This window comes from Aythya marila (assembly GCF_965140915.1).
Source record: "Aythya marila genome assembly, chromosome: 4".
NCBI lineage: Eukaryota > Metazoa > Chordata > Aves > Anseriformes > Anatidae > Aythya > Aythya marila.
This window is the reverse complement of record NC_139045.1, coordinates 33,004,128-33,027,386: the sequence shown is the minus strand read 5'-3', so window position 1 is coordinate 33,027,386 and position 23,259 is coordinate 33,004,128. Positions and strand designations below refer to the sequence as shown.

Genomic DNA, 23,259 nt, shown 5'->3' with positions numbered 1-23,259 from the left:
ATTTTATGAAAACATAGGCTTTGTCTGGGATAATAAGCAAACATGCAGGAATTAAATAAAAAAATAGGAACCGCTAAGAAAAGGTAACACCACCAAAAACAATGTGCATTTATAAATTCCTGGTGTGTCCACATCTAGAATGCTGTGTGCAGTTTTGGGTCTTCCATCAGAAAATACAACAGAACTAAAAACATTTTGGAAGGTTCCAGAATTGGAATCACTGCTACAGATGAAATAACGATGTAAAAGTAGGAATTTTTCATGACTGTGAAGAAAAGGACTCAGGAGGGATAGGAGAATCCTGTTAAATCATGGTATAAAGGACCCTTTCTAAGGGAACCTTTGTGAATGAGTTATAGTTCATTACAAGATTGTCACCAGGAAAACAGCAGGCTGAAGAGAGGGCAAGTGCATGCTGAGAAGGTAGCATGTGAAAGTTTCCCAGGTTCTGGTAAACTCTAGGGACTTGCAATCTTGTTGTATCTGCAAAATCTCATCAATTCATAATACCATAGATCTGCTGAATCTGTACACCACGACTACCACACACTAGAACCAGCAGCAGATTGTGTTACTCAAACAGATCCAAGAGGGATACTCTGCTCTGTACAGATAACATTACAGGTGTGTGTATACATACATACATATATATTCATCATATATGTATGAGGAAGCAAAGAACCCTCTGCAGGACTTTCTGAGCTTCATCCCAGAAGCCATTGGCCACCACTAAAACCCTTCATTTACACTTGTTGCACTACACAGCTGAAGATAGCTTCCCAACTGTTGCTCCAACCGTAAATGTCCAAGCAATGGGGTTGTGTGAAGTCATGAATTATTAACAGCAAATGCTTTATTCTATTAACATCAACACTGTAATGAACAGAAGGTGTCCAAAAAATTTTGGTTTGTCTGTGTCCCCTCCAACTCCAGTCCCTACCAGAGAAAAGGTATTTTACAACACAAGCATGAAACTAAGATGCCAGTACAATTTGTGGTTAACTCAGTGAGACTCTTTGCTGCAGAGTATTGTGACAATTAAGGCTATGTGAATTTACCATGCAAATGAGGGAATGATCCCTTAAGGGGTACTGTGCAAGAATTTCTGGCACCATAAGAATCTGAAGTCCCCGAACTGCAGAACTGTGAGAGTGTAGTCAGGGAAAACGTTACTATGCTTGCCATTTTAATAAATTCGTCCCTAAGTATCCACTGTTCGAGATAGGATGATAAGCTCAACTGAGTGTGATTATTCTTACTCATTCATATTCCAGTAGGAATTAATCTTCCAACAGACACAAAGTGGAACTACTAGGATGATCTAGAATATGCAGACACCATATTATATAAAAAAAAAAAAAAAAAAAAAAGAGTAAAACTCTTATTTTATGAAAATGAAGTGAAATGTGATAAACAGTAGATTCAAAAAAATTAGAAGAGCTACAGAAAAAAAAAGTATTGAAGCCAAAAGATAATCATCATATAATAACATATCATATCATATATAACCATATAATAAGAAATTAGATAAAGGTTACAGTTTAACAGAATACACAGGTACAACCTACCAGTTGGAATACTGAGAAAAAACACCTTCATGTGTTCAGACCCTGAAAATCTCTGTGACCTTGTCAGCACCAGCATCAGAATTGTTTTAACACAACATCTTTCTCACTTAGGTCAAACCTATCTATGAGAAAATACATCGGAGAGATGAATACTGTCATCAGTGTTTTTTCTTGAAAGCTGAACAACCCCTAACATTGTTCTTAAAGAAGCACATAAGTAATGCAAGTTACCTTTGGACAAAAATTTTAGAAGAAAATTTCCAATCAATAACTGTTGTTCCTATCCAACAATAGGACACTTGCTTAGTCAATGTTAGAAATTGACACTACGTACAAAATCTCTTACTTCAGTCAGAGCATTTTAGAATCACTGCCTTGCATAAGCTTCCACGAAAGTCTGTACATAAATAATAAATAAGGTAAACACTACTGATTTATTTTTCATGAATAGGTGAGAACGACAACATTTCTGATGGGAACACATAATTTGAAGCAAAAATTTCTTGGCTAGCTAGCTTAGCTTTTAGATCATGAACATAAAAAGATGCAGCCAAACATAGAAATAGTTTTTATGGACAGCACAAAAACCTGTATAAAAAGATACAATATTTGAGGTTCAAAGGAAATGTATGCCTCCCATCAAAAGGCTTTTGAAAAGACCAAAAAAAAGCTGCAATAGTTAAACTGCAGAGAAAGTAAGACTGTAAGAAAATGTTATTCTTCAAGAAGCCTGGTCAAACAAGGGTAATAGAAAAATGTGTCAACTATGGCACATTAGGTTTAAGAACAAAATTAAGCCAGCCAAAAGAGCTGGAGGAATACTTTTGAAAAGGCATAAATGACACTAATAAGTTATTTTTCAAACAAATCAGGAAAACTAAGGTGCTAAGGTGTCTGTAGATCTAATAGATGATCAAAGGATAAAAAGAGCTCTTGGAACACAAGACCACCACAGAGAAGTGCTAGTAGAGAAGTTATAAAAGACAACTAGCAAGTGACCAACTGTCATTTGCTAGACAATATTCACTCAGGTGATCTACAAGAACTTCGGGATGAAAGCAGCTGAGCCATTAGCTACAGCATTCTTGTACGGATTGCCTTAGTGCCAGAAGAATGAAATGTGCCAAATGGACTCCAGAGGACAGCAGGAAACTAAATGGCAAGAACTCTGAAATTTGTAAGATACAAATAAGTAGATGTGTTAAAAAAAAAAAAAAAGGAATAAACACACTGGCAAGAGTCTTGATGGCTATTGCAAAGGGAAGTCATGCTTCATTAGATTTCCTTGAATGAGTCACTGGGGATGCAGACAAGAAAGATCCAGTTTATGATGTCCACTGTTTGAATGCCAAGAAGATATTTAAAGAAAGTCAAGAAGCCATAGAGTAAGAAGGAACACCCCTGTGTGGATAAAAATTAATTAAAACACAGGAAACAGGCTTAAAATAAGAATAGTCTTTGAAGCGGAGGGAAATCACCAGTCAATCCCACTGTGTTATTAAACATATTTAGACATGACTGGAGTCAAATTCTCCTGGTAGTTCTCCATCATTTAGGGTAGTGAGAAAAAAACACAAACAAAAAATGCTGACTGGGGGATAAGACAGTAGGTGAAATCCATCCAAATCTTTGTGCCAAGTGTGATCCCTGCCATCTGGGTAAAACCAGGGAAGCATCCCTATATAATTGCACTGTTCTTACACTTGTCCCTAGGTACATACGATTTGATGCTGATAAAAACAGGATACTGAGTTTGATGGACTTTTGGCCTAACCCAGTATAGATATTCTTACGTCTCAGCATACAATTTATCTGTACAGAAGAAGAACTTTATTATGTAGATGAATAAAAAAGGCATGGTATTTCCAAGTGGATTGTGTTAACATTGTAAGTGACTTTGGATTTTGACTCAAAACGAAGTTCAAGCCACTCAAAGATACCACCATCTAAAAAGATGTTCATTTGCGTATTTGAGCAATTGCCATCACAAGACAGTTTTCACAAATAATTATCTGTGATGAGTGGAACTGACATACACAAATCTTGCACATATTAATGAGAGCAGACGTTCATAATTCTGTACTTATTTCCTAACACATCACCTCTTAAAAGTAGCTCATTAAGTCAACTGTTGTGGAAGATGTATTCCACAGTATATATATAAAATATTTTACTATTTTGGGGGAGTTTTATTAAGTAGCAAGCTTGAAATTGAGCTGTGTTACTTAAAATTGGTAATTAAAGAGCAAAAACAACAAATGGAAACCACTGCTAAACAACAAGACTTGTAGATCATGTTTCATTAAGCTTTCCAGCGTGAAGGAGAGTAGATTAATTAAACTCAGTGATAATCTCTAGTGAAAATAATCAGCTGTAACAATACTTACACAAGGGGATACAAAGTTTCTAAAACAAAGCAAAGTCAATCATTAGCAGGAAGTGGGAAATAAGTAGATGTATTAAATACGTAAAAGCAACAAAAAAGCTCAAACCTCATACAGTTAGGATCATAAAAGAATGAGCAGAAAACACTCATAACCATACCACATTCCTGAATATTTTTCAAATTACGTTGAATATATAAATGAAACAACACATTATAAATGTGAAATAATCTTGACATGATACTGCTAAACAATTACAAAGCAATAAACTTAATTTGCATCAGAAAAACTAGAACAGGAAATTATAATATGAAATACCTACAGCTAGTAGGTCTACTTTGTATCTATATTCAACAGATTTTAAAGGCCAATAAGTATTTTTGTTGAATTCAATTCCCCCTTTTTTAAGAGTAAACATAACAGTTAAATATATGTAATTCACAGAATCACAATTATTTAATTACTTCTATCCACTCTTTTGTTTCCATATACACTTTCTATTTAATCTTTTAAAACATCAAGAAAAATAGATACTTTGCAATTCCTATAAAAACTGAACAGCCTGTTAAGTACTAACAGAAGAATGAACCATAGCAGTTTTCTCCTGCTTAGCTGAATACCGAACTTGTACATTTGTAATGCTCATTTTTAGCAGTAAAATATCATGATCAAGTCTAATTTTTCAAAGAAATCTGGTTCTCTCTTCAATTTTTGGCATAATTTGTCAAAAATATCCAAAAAAGGTAATGAAAATAACATTACATTGTTTCATCAGAAAAGTTTATAGGAGGTTCCAAAATAAAATTTCTGTTTTAAGCTTGCCCAGAAACAAAAATATTATATCTTTCGTAGCTCTTAGACATGTTGTTTTTGTTGTATTTTGATTTAAATGTGTGATATAACAAAAAAGATGTGTCAGCATTCTAGTGAAAGTTTTCATTCCTTTTTCTCCCATTGCTTAGTAAAGCAGTGCATAAGAGAAACCACAAGTTTTCATTCCTTCTTTCATAACCAAGCCATACTTTATTCCCACAGTTCCCAGAGCAAAGGGGAGATGTTATAATGTTCAAGCACAAAGTGAATTCTCATTTCACTATTTTTTGACTCATGAAACAAGAACTCCAAACAATTCCCACCTCAGGAACATAAGAAATTTAATTTTCCAGTTTGGGACTTGTCAACACATTGTAGCAGTACAAAACTAGTTAATCCTTCAATGGAAGAAAAAAACTCTTCCATGCTCAGCACTGAAGAGTTTCCAGTTTTTACAGTAATTTAAAAAATGTGTTTAGAAATCGAAGAAAAAAATTATTTCTTCTACCAAAAGATGGTGGTATAACACCTGACCTACCCAATGCACAAGGTAGCATTTATTTAAAAATGTAATTTTGCGATAGAATTAAGCCCTTACATAAAATACGTGTAAAGCCGTATTTTTGTGCAAAGATACACTGAACTTCCATAAGATTGCAAAAATAAAATATGACAATACAAAGGACTATAACTTTTGGTTACATTACTACAGGTAGCCTACAACTTGCACTATCCATTATCTCCGTAAGTTCTTTAAAGATTAATTGCTGATAACCCACCCTACTAGACAAAATACCAATTGAAAGTATTCCAAACTATTTTTTCCATTAAACAAGGTCATTGCCATTAAGTGTGTTGAATAAGGCTTTGTATAAAACAACATTGCAAGAGTCACAAAAAGGTTATTTGATGCATGAGCTCTGTAACAAAATAGCCTTTATTTAAAAACACTGGAAAATTATACAGAGAATAGAGATCCAGTCAAGGGTTAGAACTTTCTTTCCCACAGTTAACTATCATCTACAGAAATTAGGAAGACGCCAACTACCTTTTCATAATTCTTTCAAGGGCTCTAAAACATTCTCTTTGACTTTGGGATTTTCTGCTGCAACTGATTTGCAATACTTCCTAGCTACTTCCTCTGATACTAATCAACATTAAATGTTAGTCAGAGTTTAGTTACACCAAAGGGAAAAAGGTTCAAAATACAGAAGACTGTCAATCAACTCAACCACTGATTTTTTTTTCTTGGCAGGAAATAGAAGAGCTACAACCAAGTCACTAGCAGAACACTTGCCAAGCCTTGTATCTTACCTCTGTCAAGGCAATACTTGTATTAACATTGAGATTCTTCTCTCAGCATGAGCCATAAAATAAAACATTCAGTTTATTACAGCTAAACCACAGCCTATAAATTGATACTGAATAAGAATTAAAACTATGAGGAAGTCTAACTCTTCCGCATGAAAAAACATAACTGAACAGAAAAGGGCAACAAATTCTACAGCAGCTGGAAATGCTAGATTTAATTATTGAAGAGAAATCATGCAGAGAAGTTAGCTGCCTAGCATGATTTATAGCAAATGCAAAGGGAGAGCCATGTGAAATTCTCAGTTAATCAACAGAAACGGCCAATAACAAGAATGCCAGCACTTTTTATTTCTAGGTATGATGAAAATTTGAAAAAGTACAACTAAAAAGCCCAGAGAATGACAACACCAGACCAAATTTTAAAATGGCACTTTGAGGAGGTAGGTTACTTTGAAAATTATGGAAGCAGTTCAATTTTACAGCAAAAAAAAAGATTCTGTGAGGAACCAAGGGAAGAATCCTTGTGTTTTAGATAATTTCCAGAAAACTGTATTGTGCTATTCAATGCTTCTCTATACACGCAATATGTAGCAATATGGATGGTTCAGTGTAGCAACTCCCACCATCACCCCCATTTTCTAATTCCTTCATGTAAATCTTTGAGGGGAAAAAAAAGACATTGCTGGAACTCATCAAAAATGGACAAGAACTGAGATGTTATATCACAGGTTTGGGTCAAAATTCACTAGCACTATCCGATAGCAAATTAAACCTCTATCAGAAAGATGAAACTTTATGATGCTTGAATATGCCAGACCTAAAACACTTGCAAGTTTACATATGTAAAATCCTATAAATATGTATATTCGAACACACATACATGAAGAGATTTATATAAGACAGGATGCATATCCAAGACAATGGGCGCTCTCGTCATAAATTATAAAATAAAGTCAATTACAGCACAAAATTCCCTCCCCCTCCTCACACCAAATCCAATTATTCTCTTAGGCCCAACTCTGCAGCAGCCTGCACACATAATCTAAAGACAGTGCAAATCACCAGATTTTTCAAGGTCATTTATAGAAAGCATGCTAGGTGGTAACATGAAAGCAGCTGTTAGAATTCAGGCATAAACAAGTTCCTCTTCAGGTCTTTCAGCTCTACCAAAACTCAGGGTGAGATTTTTATAAATGCCTAAGAGACCTGTGCATAAATACGACAGGGACGCTGGGCAAAATGTAAGGTTTTAAGTGTTACAAGGTTATAAGTTGCATTAGGAATGCTTACATTTCCACATGCAATGTAAAAATAAGTGCTTCACTGCCACCTCACTAGAGAAATGTGTCCAATATTGCTTCATCAAGCTTGTCTGAGGTTTAATCGTACTGTAAAACTGTAAGTATCTCAGCTTGTTCTGCAGCCTCATATGGCTCATATGTAGCCATAGCTCATATGTTCATAGATGGAACTACCTATAGAGGTAACAGTGAAAACATAGGTGAGGGATCAGGGGAAAAAAAAAAGGACATAAGACGGACTGTATTCAACCATAGAAGACCTATCCTTCAACTCCAAAATACTGTCTATTTTGTCTTTTTTTTTTTTTTTTTTTTGCAACAGCTTTTACGTTTCAGGCTTAGAAAAAAAAGATAGTATTATAACTTATTTGATCATAATCCTCTATGGTACTTATATTATCTTCTATTAAAAAGGCATGATCAGGAACTCAAGACAAGGACTTTTTTTTTTTTTTTGTCTTCGTGCAGACTGCTGAGTCATAATGTGGAGCCCACCAAAAAGGGCAAGAAATTGCATCTTCCTAGAGAGGAGCTAATCACCTCCTGTTTGAAAAAGCTTCCGGCATGAAGGACTGCAGAGGCAAAGGAGACATGTAGATCAAGGGAGTCCGCAACACAAACAGAGAGACTCCTGACAGAAGGAACACAAAAACAGCCAAGATGGCAGACGCCTTCCCACCAGAGACAGAAGTAGATGTGCAGATTTTGCTGCTCCTCAAGACACTTCAAGTTCCTTAAAAAGAAAGATTTGCCTTGAAGAGACATAGGGAGGAAAGATTTCTTTTCAAAGCTTTTCAAAGTTTAAATCTATCTGCTTCAGGTACTCAGAGTTTCCTGTATCTAAAGTGACAACAGAAACTGGAACAGTATGCCAAAAAAAATCTCACTCTTCTGGTACCCTACTTCACAGAAAGGGCATAGACATTTTTCTGTCAACGTTCTCGTCCCCCCACATGGGATCACAGTGAAGAAAGGCCCCATCAGATCTCACGCGGCAAAGTGAACATGCCCTATTTGCTGCTGCTTCTCTCCTCCTGGCTCTGAATTGACCAGTGAACACTTCTCCATGCATTTTTGGCAAGAAAACATCCCCTCTCAGCCCTGTGCAACTTCTAAAATGGCACATAACATACTTCGTTACATCATATTTCCAAAGTGGACTTGTTCAGCTAAGGACTGCCTCTCCTTTGAGGAAGAGCTTCTTATTTTCCTAGTTTGTTCCTTCCTTCTACACGGATCATCCTTTCCCCATTTATGGTTATAAATTATAGAATATTTGCTATAATTTATAATCATAATAATACACAACAATATACAACTACACAGCTTTGTTATGAAGCTTGTCTGAATTTCCATTTTATTTCTTCTGCCTCTGGAGGCCCCAAATACCAGACTTCAAAGGTGACGAGATATTTTGCCTTTCATTTTAAAACTGCCATTGCTTTTCAAAAAAGAAAGAAAAAAGAGTGAAAAGAATGTTCTCCAGTAAATTCTGTAAGACTACACTGCTCTCTCGCCATGGTGCACACCTGTCCAAAATCCAATATTCATATCGCAAGGCTCATCTTCGTAATGACTTTTAGAACTGAATAAAAATGAAAAATGGGTAAGAGTTCTTGCCACATTTCTCAGCTGTCTCTGGGTCTTTATCCCGCAATGAACCAGCCTCATCTCTTTCCTCCACATAGCACAGGTGGTAAAGCTTGCTTCTGATCTGAACCACCAATGCTTGTCCAAAGCAATTTTTTAAACAAGTTGCACCTTTCCAACTAGTAATTACCAAAATAACAAAATGTTTTAAAATGCAATTAAAAATGCATTTGTACACACCATTCTTCAGGGCTAAGTGCTATAGGATCACATTATTTCCCCCAAAAAATGCTTAAACTTTTTGTTGTACAAAGGATCCGTTCACTTTCTTCAACTATAACAGCAGGAAAGTTCTCTGCCTTAGGATGACAGTGGTACAAAACATTTACATTAAATTTAAAATGTAACTGGAAAAATTCACAGCAGAAAAATCACACTGCTATTTATTAAAGACACAATCTCTGGTTAAGGAAGTCCCTGACTCACAGATCTCCATATGATAAAACAGTATTTACAAAAGTGTGACCTATCTGCTTCCTTGTACAATTGCTCCTTTCTAGGTATATGCCATGGCAGATGGGATATTGCTTTTAATGGACCAAGTACAGTCTCTCTCATGACCAGAAGAACACCACCTCCATTCCAATAGGAATTCACTTCCCAAGAACAGATGGAAGATGCAGCAAATCAAAGAAGTGGGTGCACACAGAAGACCAAACCACACCAGTCATGCTAGTCAAAACAGTCTTATTGCTTAGGGCTCACAAGTCCGCTATGCATCCTCACATGTCCTCAAAAGGGAGAAATGAACCAGATCAAAGGCTGTATAAATTGTTTTGAAAGCCCCTTTTCACTTACTTGCTAGTCCTTCCTTTCACATGCCTGTAAGTCTGTCATGACATGAGTGTTAGGACCAAAATACAGGCATCAACACTCACACAAGAGGAACAGACCTACCAATTACTTTACAAAGCATGTCTGCAGCCCAGCACAAACCTATTCCCATTAAGGGATGGAACAGCTCCAATCAAGTCACCTGACAGTGCCTATTTCTGGGCACGACAGAAGAAAGGAAGGCTATTTCTATAGCCCTGAGCACCATTTTAAAAGGCTAGAAGGAATAGCATAACTAGAAAATGCCACTGTTACAAGCCAAGCACAGTAGACAGGAAGCATGCAAAACAGACCAAACCACAGATACAACACAATACACAAGAATTTCTCATCACTGATATGATACCTGCAAATTCTACCAAATTAAACTACCTGTTCTCCCTTACACACACACAATGAAAAACAAACTACACACCACCGTACTTCTGAGTGAAGCCTGCCACAGACCTTACTGGAATGCTAACTTCACTGGATTTCTTATTGAAGCATCTAGTAGAATCAAACAGTTGTTTATCTTGATTTTCATACATCTGCAGAAGTGATGTTAGACCTGCTTTATTCCAACACAGTGACAAAACCAAGCTCAGTAAACACACTGCTGCTATTTTAGTACACTAGTTTCTGTTTAAGTTCAACCTGATGAGCTAAACCCCTTGAGCCATCATACTGAGATAGCACAGATTCAAAACAGCACCAGCTTGAAAATTATCAGCCAAGTTTTATCCTAAAGAATTAAATCACAGCAGAACTCAGTTATATTAAAAATGTAAGTGGATGCTCAGTGTAAATTTCTTCCAGACATTACGAAAAGGTGTTCCAAGTCTGAAATAAGGCTAATAGAGAAATTGTCACTGAAATGCTGTATTGGTTGATAGCTCATATTTACATGACAGAATACTATACTTCACGCAGATTTCTCTCACATACCCACACCGTTGTGTATTGTTTGCATCTGAAGAAAAAAAAATGAGCTGTTCATGTAATCAATGATGCCATGTCATGCATGGAGCTTCTGCATAAATCCAGAGGAAAAGATGTCAAGCATGTCCCACTCCAATGATTATCAGGCAAGGAAGTAAAAAGATGCACTTTTCATCTCCACAGGACTGTCGCCAAACCCTTGATGTAATAAATGAAACATGCCTGCTATTTCACCATTGCAAAATGGTACTGTAGATATCTTACAACATCTCTGTTTTCAGGAGGGGGTAACTAGGTCTAGATGAAGTGCAGATATGTTATTAAACAACGCACAGCTTGAATCCTGGGGCCAACACAGATGACCTTTAGAACATAAGCACTGTCTAAGACAAATATGCTTTCATCTTTGGGGAGTATTTTTTCAAGTAAAGATTTAAGAGAAAAACAGTTTAGAAATACGTTAAACATAAATGTGCCTTCAATCTCTTAATGCTTCATTTTAAAAACAAAATCACAAGTAGTATCACATGTCAGAAGAAAGACTAAGTACTTTATAAGCAGAGTATTAGAGAATTCAGTGAGATTTAACTTCATTTTCATTAAAACAATCCCCTAATTAAAGCAAACAGAAGGAAGCTACATGAAGTAATTAAGATCCAAAATTGGAGGTATGGCTAAAGTGATTCAGAAAAAAGCCTTGTATTTTATTACAGGTCTATAAAAGCAAAGACCTATATTTCACTTTGGAATCCCTTAAGTGGGATGAAAATACAAAAACATAACAAAACTATAGTGAAGCATGCAAACCATAAGTAAAATGTTTTTAGAGATGGATTAAATGAAATAGTAAACTATACAAAAAGTACTTTCTTGATTTGCACTTAACAGGCTGTTATCATTTATCTTCAGGAAGGTTCCCCCCCCTTTCCTTTCCAGAGTTGTATCTTCACTGTGTTTCTAAGCAGCTGTAAGACATACAGCACTATTTGCTTCAAGGAAAAGAGGAGCACTGGTATGATAATTCCTTCCTCCACAAAATATGATTGCAGATTCTGAGTTGTTCTACACAGCCTGTTTTTCCATCACTGTTATTGGCAAACCATCAAAACTCCCTAGGACCGCTAAGTATTTTTTTAGGATGGAGTCTCCCATACCTGAAAAGACTGTATCACACATTGGAATCCTCAGACATAGGAGGTTTGTTCAAGTGTTTTGTTCTTTGGTGGTTGTGTTGTGTGTTTTTTTGTTGTTGTTGTTTGTTTTGTGTGTACGTGTGGTTTTTGTTTGTTTGTTTTGTTTTTAAGATTTTATTTCTTACCTCAAATTCAGCATGCCGGTTAATATCCTCCGCTCTCTGCCTGTTCAAGATAAATTCTGCTTCGTTAGCCACTCTGACCAAATGGTCCTTCATAGTTTGACTCATCAACCTGTGGACAGAAAATATTGAAGAACAACCTTAAGAGAATCAAGTCCTGAAAGAAAAATTATGTAAATATGGTATGCATACAAATATTTTGAACTCTGTTCCACAATATTGACTTTATTGTGTTAAGAAAATGTCATAAATAAGGTTGAAGGGTAATTTTCTGGCAACTTGCAAAACTGTATTTCAATCATAAATCAAGCTAAGAATTAAACAAAATGCAAACACACTAAACAGCCATTTGTTTTACTTGAAATATAGATATCTAAGAAAATCTTTCATATACAACACATGCTAAAAAATAGTAAGAAGCTTATGCATGTGAACATTCAGAATGAATGTCCTAATGTAACCAATGTGAAGTCCAATTAAAAAAAATGTGAATTACGTTGAAGTATAGTTTTCTCCAAATGCAAAACTGAAATTGTATGTCAAGTATACATTTAAGTAATATTTTCAGGATTATAGAACATGCTCAGTTTCACAAATAAAATGCTGATATACATTGTTTCAGGTTATGCACAGAAGAAAGCTGTAATTCAATCTGAGATTTCTGAGGCCTTCATAAACTTTGAGTTTATGAATGGTAGCAGAGCTGACAGATTGAATTACAGCCCAATTATTCTGTGAGTTCATATATTGTTACTAAAAAACATTTCCTTTTTAATTAGTTACACTGGGATTCATAAAGTTTAAATTCAGGAGCTACACTGTTTTAGAAGATGCATTTTTCCAAAGGATCCAAAAATAAACCAGACAAATTCATTACTACTAGTTAGTTTTTTTCAAAATACCTGGTATTCTAACTTGTTTTATTAAAGGCCTTCAGTTGCTAATGTAGAAAAGAGCAGAAAAACAAACTCACTTGCCTTGCACATAGAAACTAAAATACATTTCAAGAATTTCACAGGTTCTGTTGAGACCCTTTCTTTAGGAAGGCAGGCTTGCTTATACAGGGTGCCTTCTAATGCATCAACTTTATTACCTAGAACTTATCTGAGCTAAAGCTCCACTTGTCTCTATACGTATGTTTGATAGTAAGATCATTAATGCTCTGTTGTCCCTTTTCCTACCCTATTCATGATTATGCACTTGCAGTAGGCTTGCAGGTCACAAGCAAACAATAAGAAGAAATCCAGAGTCAGAAAAACACCCAAAGATGAAAAACTTCTTTGTTCCTTGCTTCTCACACTACAGGGCCAAGAAAACTGCAGCATAAGAGCTGAAGGAGACAGACAATGTGATCACAAACCAGTTAAGTCACTGGATACTTTCCTCTAAAGAAGCAGCGTTTGGAAAATTTTATCTTATTAAAACATTAATTACATTTTGTGAATATAAAAGTGTCATAACTATCCTTTCTGTTATCTACTCTGGCCTTCTACATGAACTTCATCATGCATGTTTTCCACTAAATAATTTCATTTCTATTTTATATTATAAGATTTGAAGAGATTTTACACATCTTTCTTCTATAAGTAAGTTTTATAACAAGGTAACTGCTGTCAATATTAAAAAAATAACACTAATAACCCATTATTTCTTGTATGCTTCCCTCTTGTTTTTTCTTCCAAAAACTAGATTACATTAGTTATCTTTCTGCTAAATAAAAAGTCTATCCAAAACTTCTCTTTATAAATACTTTATTCATACCAAAAGAATATATTTTCATTTCTTTGATTAATCAAATCATTTGAATTTCTTGCCATTTCCAGCATAGTATGTACACCCAAGCTGAAAGTAAAACTGCAGCCTAGTAATTTCTTTGTTACTTAGGTTCCACAATCTCTTTATGCAGACCAATGGGCCATGTTTGCCTTCTTGTAACACTTATACCACTTTTATTTATATCTTTAAGTTTTTTGGGTTTTGTTTGTTTGTTTTTTAGTTTTTGTTTTTAAACACTGAAATGCTGTTGAATGTGGTGATTTGCACTCCCCCTTGTTAGACTGCCATTTGATTTGGCTTTATTTACAGTGAAGTTATTAAATTGCCATTTTTCTGATCATTAACATGAGAAGAGGTATGTTTGGAGAGTGGATGGACATAGATGTTTTGTAATATTTTTATTGTAACACATATGGGTAATGACACTGAATACCAGGCCTACTCCTCTGCTTTCAGCGTACACCAGATTCAAGGTCTCAGACTCTTCCTCCTCTGCCTGAGCACTTGGTTTCCGGACCAAAGCATTTAATCATGTGATGAACTTTGAGAAGACGAACTGTCTAGTAAAAACAAGCAATGGGGCAGATCCCATGCGGGAAGTTAAATATATACTTGCATACTTTGCTAGGTCAGGAATGAAGTGCTAACACCACTGAGAGATGGAGTTCCAGCCAAACAGATGAGATATTCTGATTTTTATTGTTACACAGGATGAGAAAACTATGGGAGACAAAGCAAGAAGTCTTTTTACTCTGATTTCTGGCTGCTGAATGGTTAGATGGTCAAGTAAAAAGTCAGCCTTCTTAGAACAAGCAAAAAGGAGACAGTGCAAGCGAAAAAAAAATGAACAGAAAAATGTGTGTAAGAAAAGAAAGAAACGGTTAAATCCTGGGTTAGTATTACTGTTGCCCAACAATTATCAATTTTATTCAAAATATAGCAAAGGCTTTATAGGTGACATTTACAACAGCTGTTTAGGCATAAGTGTCTCATAAAGTACCACAGGGATGGACTATGATTGTTCCAGAGACTACCATAACAGAGAACTTGGAGATAACTGAGAAAGGAGGATAATGGTAAGCTTTCCTACTTGTACTCCTCATAAACCTAGCATATAAGAGATTCTTTCTTCAAAAGGAGATAAAATATACATGGATATGCAGCCTTTCATGGGATCTAACTGCTCAACGTGTTAAATGTTGGAATTACTGCTGCAAGGAAGTTTTACAATTGCTTTGTTGAACAGATACTTTACAGATAACCTATTCCATCATCAAAAATCGCAGACAAGCCTATACTTTGAACACATTTACCCCCCTCAAAATATGAAGGGAAATAAACAGTGGAGAGACACCAAAAAAAACTGTCTCTATATAAACCTTAATAGCACTCAGAAAGGACAGCAAGGAGGGGACACATTAATCCCATTTTTTCTATCTATGATAGCCACTACGTGTGGCATCTATGATAGCCACACGTAAGAACCAAGTGAAAATAATTCTCAGGTTGTGTTCAAGTTCTGCTTGGTAGCATGACAGATGATTTCTGAAAATTTTAGATCATAGTAATAGTACAATCCCCATATGCTCACAGAGTGCAGTATAAATACCTTCTTGTTACTGTTATATCAATTTATTTTTTAAAAGCAGATGTTACTAAAACACTCTACATAAAAAAACATTTAAGAATTCCCAGGCACTCAAAAGCGTTTTATGATTTTGCTTTTTTGTAAAACAAATTAACGACATATTCCCCAAAGCAAAACCTACCTTTGTCACATACATGCACTCCACAATTACTAGCATCTCCAATAATAAAAGCTTGCATTAATTTTTAATCATTAGAACTGTTTTCCCCAAAAAGCTTCTGCTTGCTCATTAAGTTGCAGCAAAGCTCATATGTTTCCAGTTACATAAAAAGATGCAATTTAAATCCATGCACAGATGATCAAACAAAACCCCGTGAAATAAAAAACTGTTCTAAGAATGGTTGTGTTATTCACAAAATACCGTAGTGCGCAAAATAGTCATGTAGCATCAAGAACCCCACCTCAAATCACTTATCCATCTCTGAAACACATCCAGGCTACAATTTCTAATTTTAAGCACATTTAAAATGTTGCTTAAAGTCTAGATGAACAATCTTCTGCGGTTCACATTCACACATTAAAAAAGCTGCTTCTGCTATGAAACCAAAACAATAGCATAAAAACTCAGAACATAAATCACTGAAAATCCCTTTCACAAAACGTACCACTTAACCAGAAGGGGTTGCTAAAAATGAAAAGCAAGGAAATGCGGAAAATGCTTTTTCCCCTCCCACAAATCAAGACTAAGGGGCAGGTTCTGTGTTATCAGAAGCTCAGGGCAGAGAGCCTGCAATGAGGAGCAGTCTGGCAGGAATCAATTCTACTTTGGACGTGACTACATTTACCATTTTTTCCTGAGCCTTTTTTGGTCAATTATGCACAAAGCATAAGTGTGTCAGTTATCATCCATTTTTTCATTAATAGCTATATTTTTCTAACTATTTTCCATCACAGTAGTTGCTCCTATGGCAACACATTCTCTAACATTCATTCCTTGAGAGTGACCGCACTACTGTGAGTGGAAGACAATTGAATGGGGCAGCCTGCATCTGTCCCGGTTTCTGTTAGGAAAGCATGTAAGCAATTGAACAACTTGTCTGATTACCAACTATTTCCGATATTAAAAATATATGTATTTGCATCTATTACCAGCAAAACACAGTATCTGCAATTTAAGAGAATGCATGGCAGGTGATGTCAAAATTTTCATAGTACTTCTATAAGAAGTGCTATGGAAATAGAGATGATCACAGCATTCCAGATTTTAAACTACTGGATGTTAAGTATTGGGAGAATACCACTGGTTACTTCTGGTTATTTCTGGGGAAGTTTGGGGCTTTTTTTTGGCTGTTAGTGGAATTTTTACTTTCTAAGGATATTGGGTATGTATGCAGCCTGCCCTCTTGCTCCTCCCAGTAACTACTGAATTCTTTGCATAATTCCAACAATTTTTTTTTTTTTAATAGAAGGTTGGAATTTCTTAAAAAAAGCACTAGTTTTATATCCAGCAAAGGACAAAAACCCTTGAAAGCATCCTTGGAAAAAAAAATCCAGTCATCCAATATTGGAAGAGAATATTCTGATACAGAGATTTTTTTTTTTTATGCGATTTCATTCCTCATTAGACAGCAGAAAATCTAGCCATGTGAAAAAGCTACTGAAACACAAACTTCATTAGTGCTGCTTCTCCTGGATATACTCTTGAATCCTCAGACTTCTTCGTTTGGGTTTGGTTAAGGAATTGAAAGGGGGATGACAAAAGGGAGGAAATTATACATATATTCTGTGCTTAATGAGGTTAGCTTTCCATTAAACTCTGTGACATTTTTTTTAAAGCCAATGTTGTCTGAATATTCATTTACAGATATATAACCGTGTGTAGAACACAGCACTTCATTCTTTGGATGACCAAGAAAACTGTGCTTGCAAAAATTAAAACTAATCATGTCCCAGAGTCTCTTCAACTGAAAATCTGAAAGAGTAATTGCTGCAGCATGCTTAGGAGACTGATCCCTCAACCCCTGCCATGCCAAACCCATTATCACTCCAAAGGGGATAATAACTGTCATGCCTAGTCTCAAGCACAAGTACATTTGTTAGTGCACTGACTGATACAGAAAATAAGGTCTAGCATAAGAGATGTTTCACACTTAAGTGTGCTAATGAATCAGAGTGACAGGAGAGTTTTAACCTTCACAGAGCAAAGGAGTTGTTTGCTAACTAGTCAAGTAGAGGAAAGCAGAGTCTAACCAAACAGACAGTTATACACGCCAGGAAGTAAAACCAAGTGTTTGTTCTTGTTTTCCAGATCAGAAATAGGAGTTTGTCCATCTCCTGCACAAGTAGGAAAGATAATTAGTTTCATGGGGAAAAAAAGGAATCTGCCTGGACACCTTGGTAGTCTCCAAAGCAGCAGACTGGCTACAAGAGCTGAACCAATTGCACCTAAAGGATGGTTACAGTGAACAAATTTTCTCATCAGTAAGGTCTTGGGTTGAGGCTCAAAAACAGACTCCCAAAAGGCAGGACACAAAGGTGAAAGGTAAGCACAAAGACTGAAATCTAGACTGACAGAAGTTCAACAGACTAAGGAAAATGTTTGACAATCTATACTTCTGCTGCACACATGGCTCAGTACAAAGGGAAACAATGGGTACAGGCATCGTTTTAACAAGTTTTCAAAGAACAGTGACAGTGGTCCCAGACACAGTATTATGGAATAATGCTTATTGTTTTTTATTAAAAACAGATTACTATTTAGTGTAGCAATGTTTTGAAATCTATATTTCTTTCCATGCACAGGAAGATTATTTTCCAATACCTGTTTCTCCTGTTTTTCACTTACATTCTGCACCTTCCCGTGTTTCTGCAGAGTTTCTTTTGTTTGGTTGGTTGTTTTTAAACTATGTATCCTAGCCTTCAAAAGGCTTCAGTTGTGTCTTTCAGATTTAGGTAGGTTTACTGTTCTGTATCGTCACATACTAGTCCACCGTCTAGAGATTTTCTTCAGTTCCCGAGATCCAAAATTTCTCTGGGCACAAACAAATCAATTCTGCTATACGCATGCAGCAGACATGATGCATTTGGAAAGCCTGGGAGCAACTAGGTAGGTATGTTACACATTAGTTACTTGTGAATGTACTGAAATTCAACCCAGCACATTCTGACTGCAGCACATACACTGTAGATCTTACGAGTCCCAAAGAAAAATTTTCTCTACATATTTCTGGACAGGGAATCCTAGCAAAAACATGGCAAGTCTAAACATAAAACTTTCAATTGGTGAGAGTTAGAGAGGCACATTCATACCTTTCACGTAAGAGCAAAAAACACACTTGGAGGCAAATAAAATAAGAGAGTTAAATCTCTTCTAGAGCTCTTTCAAGTCCAGACACATTTTCAGTTGTCTTATTTGCTTGTTAAAGAAAAACAGAAGGACACACTTGAAACTGGAATATCCACTGATATCTTTAAAACTAGTTAAAAAATGAGTAATAAACATGGGGAATAAGAAAATGCTCTACCAAAGTTATAAAATGACTAAGACTTCTACCACCAAGAAAGCAGACTACAGCAATTTTAGGACTCCACAAATTCCAGGCACTTCTTATAGTCCCTAATTTTATTTTATTTATTCTAACACTCCATGTGTCGTGGTACCCCACAGACATCCTTACTTGCTGAAACCAGTTCTGCCCTTTGTACAACCACCTTGTCATCTTTTATTGAGTACTTACAGGAGACAATTTAAAAATTCCACTATTATTATACAGTTGTGCAGTGGAAAGTCTAAAAGTCCCTCAGCTATTTCAATTTTTTAGGTTATAATTAGAAGGTTTCACCTTTAAGAGTTCTTAAGATTATAATGTTATGGTGAAAATACATCAAACAATCACAAAAACAATAAAAATACACAGCCTGAAATGCTTTAGTATAATGTTAAGATACATGCAGGAAAAATAACGTGCTACCTGTATAAAGAGAAGAAAAGAGTAGTTCTGGAATGCAGTTCATGTCGTAAGAAGGATAATAGTTTCGTTTTAGTGAATGCTGAAATGCCACAAAGTACTGCAATGACCAATTCAGCAATAACGTTAAAGGCTCCTATAAACAGCAATGGAGGAAAATGGAGCTAGATAAAAGGAGACATTTTTAAGAAATGAATCTATTTTCTTCTTCCCCATAATAAAAGTTATGTTCCCACTTTTTTAAAAAATCAACTCTGCTATGAGTCATGAAAAAATGAAGTAACAATTACTTAGATATTTTCTGCTAACCAAAACCACACTTTTCAGTCTTTAAGGGATCATTTGTCCCTCAGACAACCACTCTGCTAAGACGAGACTGTAAGTTATTGATGTTGTTTATGGAGGTGGAGGAGTGATTCCATCTGTCTGTGATGGGCACTGTAGGTTTTTAAAAGAAAATAGCCAATTCCAAACACTTCACTGATAGAATGCTCTCTGAAAGCCTGACCTGAACAAGCATGCTACTAGGTAACTGCTACTTACAACTCAGTCTCAGTAACTGATTTGTTCGTGATAATCATCTTACCCAGATGAACCTTACATTGTGGTTTACATGTGTGTGGGATCTCTACGTTATCTATGCTAATAAAACATTAATCAAGGGCCAAATTTATAGCAGGCACTTTATAAGTAAGGTCAAGACAGGTCAGCCTCACATAATAGGAAACAACTACAGGCTAGATCTTAACACTGTAACTGAACACTCTTGTTACTTTACCTTGGCCCTTGGGATCAAGACTAGTAGCAAAATGTTTTTTCTGCCTCACAATGGTGTTTCCCTCACCATAAACTGAAATGCAACCATTAAAATGGTCATTACTTCTATGCATCCTGAGAACATCCATACATTTTAAAAGACAAATCTCCAACAGCCATTTTCCCTAGTTCTACAATGATAAAAAGATATTTATGGAGCATTTTAATTTATGTGATAAATTATTCTGTTTTAACTCAGTAGCTGTCTTAATGCTGTAAAATTGATTTTCTATTGGGATTTTACTAGCTTAAGTTGCTCGCTAACAGAATTTAGGTTTAGAAAATGATGTTTCTTATAATACTCTTAGCTAATTCATTAAGACATCTTAAAAAAATCCTTCAGAAAAAGTAAATATTGCTCTTAGTCTGCCCCAGCAATCAATTCCTAATGAAGAAAATATTGATGACTCTGAATACTCACTACGAGTTAAAGATCACGGCCCCATCACCTGCTCTGTCATGTTCTTTAAGTCCCACTAATATACATATATAGTTATTGATAAAACATTAAACCTAATTGGTAATAGTAACAGAATTTTTATACCTTAAAGGGACCCTTTTCCTTTCTATGTTATGAAGTAGATAGAATATAAATGAGAAAACTGGAATCTAATTTTTGAGACAAAGGCTTATCTTACACTTCTAGCTATAATGCCTTCCAAATATCAATTCCCTTCCTCAAGAGATTAGCCGAATACAAATTATAGTTTCAATGTTAACCAGTGCACAAGGACAGGAAGAAAGAAAATCCATGACACTGATAAGTGATATATTTAATGAAACCAAAGAGCATTCACATTCTGCAAAATCTCTTACTCAGTATTAGAACTAAACAGGAATATTAAAGAATGCGATTTCATGCTTGTGAAACTCAAAGAAAATGGAGAAAAAAAAAAAAAAAGCAAAAGCAAAATTCTTTTAAAACATTTCAAGCCACTTAACTTCCTAAAAGCTAAGTCAGAGAGTCAGAGTTGCTATCAAATATTGTGACTTACCTTCCTTCATTAACAAGCTCTATAAAGGCAAGGCCAGCATTCTTTTGTATTGAGTTTTGCCACTCCTGGGAGGGAAAAAAATAAAAAAAATAGTTGTTTGAAAAAAGAAGATCAAGTAACATTGCCAGGAAGAGGAAACAAAACAGTATCATTCACTCAGTTGTATTTTATGGAGGAAAAAAGAAAACACAAAAACATCCCACAAATGACTCTTTCAATTCACTGTGTTGTACACCAATACTGAACTTACTCTGGTTCACTGATGCTCTTTGCCTTAGGTAATGTTAACATAGTATCTCAAATTAATGTGACACTCATTCTTCAAACGCAGACTTCTTTTATAACTTAAATACTATATTACATATATACTGATGATAATCTTCTCACCTTAACAACATACTGCCACTTCTGCTCTAAATATCTGGTTTAATAAATAAATATCTGCGTTATTGACACCCAGTATATTCCACCAAAACAATAACACACTGAAATAATTGTAGCAGCATAGAGACAGGCAATGAACATTTCTCACCTGCAACAGAATCCTGAACTAGAGCAAAATTCTACATGCCCTAAACAGGTTGGTGCGGGCTTTGCCTGGCCCCCAAAAGAGACACTGAAAAGCAACTAACTCAGATCTATCAGTGGGGCTTGCTTCCACTTTTGAAAGCTGACACAAAAGCAGAATTGGTTAACAAAAACACAACCAAGATTTTTAATCCTAGACTCAACAGCAGCGAGTTGACAGAGTTACAAAAATATCAGGGTAACACGTGTGAACCGTAGATTTTGAAGAAAATATACAAGCATCTGGATAGAACAGACTAGATATAACTCTTCATTTTAAAAAGTCCTAAGTTGTAATTGAGTTTGTTTTCCTTCTAAACATATAGAAAGCAATGTTTCTGTAGCACACAGATACTTTAGTATGCTGTTCCACATCAGCTTTCTTGATTTTTCACTATTTGTTGTAAGAAATAATAATCCTAATGGTCATTCTTTTTAAAAACCTCGTCAATTCCAAAACAGGCAAAAAATAGAAAATCGCAAATACCTCTTCAAATCAATTTCAGATTTCTAAATCTAGGAGTATTCAATAGCGAAGGTATCACCAGAGCAGGTTTTTCACTACTCAGTTTTGCAAAATTCTGTTACCTCTCTCAGTCAGTGACATGAAGGTTTGATCAGACATACACAAAAGACAACAGAAAAGTGTTGTTCCTTTATGATTTCAGTTCCTATCCTTTCCCCTCGTCCCCCCCAAAAAAAATTTCCAGATTTCAAATGTAGGGCACTGGTAACACTGATCTTCCATGGCTTGAAACGTTCCAGGATCAACATGTTTTTATCATTTTTAAGCTGCAACACCATATTGCAATTTTGTAGTCAGAATTAAGAGTGGAATAATTGGAATTTGTGATGTATTATTCCTCATGAATTATAAATGTATTTCATTACTTTTTATATAACTAGTTTATATGCATTACTAGGCAAGCAACATTCTAAATGTCAGCTAGGTTCCATTTACATATTACCATGTATGTTTTTGGTGGTAGTGATTTTTTGAGGAGCACGAGCAGCACTGGTCCTAATTGCTACATATATTTTACTGATATTTCTCCCACCATTCTTTGTCCAGTTCTCTCCTACTGCTGCCTACATGACTTCAGGTTACCATGTAAGCTGTCTGAAATAGCTTTAAGAAGCATTTATTCCTATTTAAAAAGCCTTTTAGGTGCTAATATTCTAAACAAAATAATCTATGCAACTAATTCTCACAAGAGGTTATTCTAATGTAATATCAAGTTATAAATATTTAGCTTTGCATGACAATAATTAAAATGATTGTTAGCTTAAATGTGTGAAAGCTCAAGAAAAGCAAAATATTTTTTTCTATTTATGACATCATCCATCTGTTGCTGTGTTAGTAATGTCTCTGCTCTTTAACAGAACTCACTACAGTACTTGAAAATTTAATTGGTGAAGATGGAGGTTGCCAAAAGTGAAAAGAAAGGGCAT

General features: G+C 35.5%; 1 protein-coding gene across 4 annotated transcripts in view; it reads right to left on the bottom strand.

Annotated features, from left to right (window-relative positions):
• LRBA (LPS responsive beige-like anchor protein) overlaps positions 1–23,259 on the bottom strand; it is a 390,603-nt gene that overhangs the window by 247,555 nt on the left and 119,789 nt on the right. For all 4 annotated transcript variants that reach the window (XM_082758982.1, XM_082758979.1, XM_082758981.1 and 1 more), the window contains 2 exons: positions 21,241–21,305; positions 12,101–12,209 (listed from right to left, as the gene is read on the bottom strand). In XM_082758982.1, coding sequence (XP_082615108.1) covers positions 12,101–12,209; positions 21,241–21,305 — 174 coding nt within the window. The remainder of the gene's footprint in view (positions 1–12,100; positions 12,210–21,240; positions 21,306–23,259) is intronic.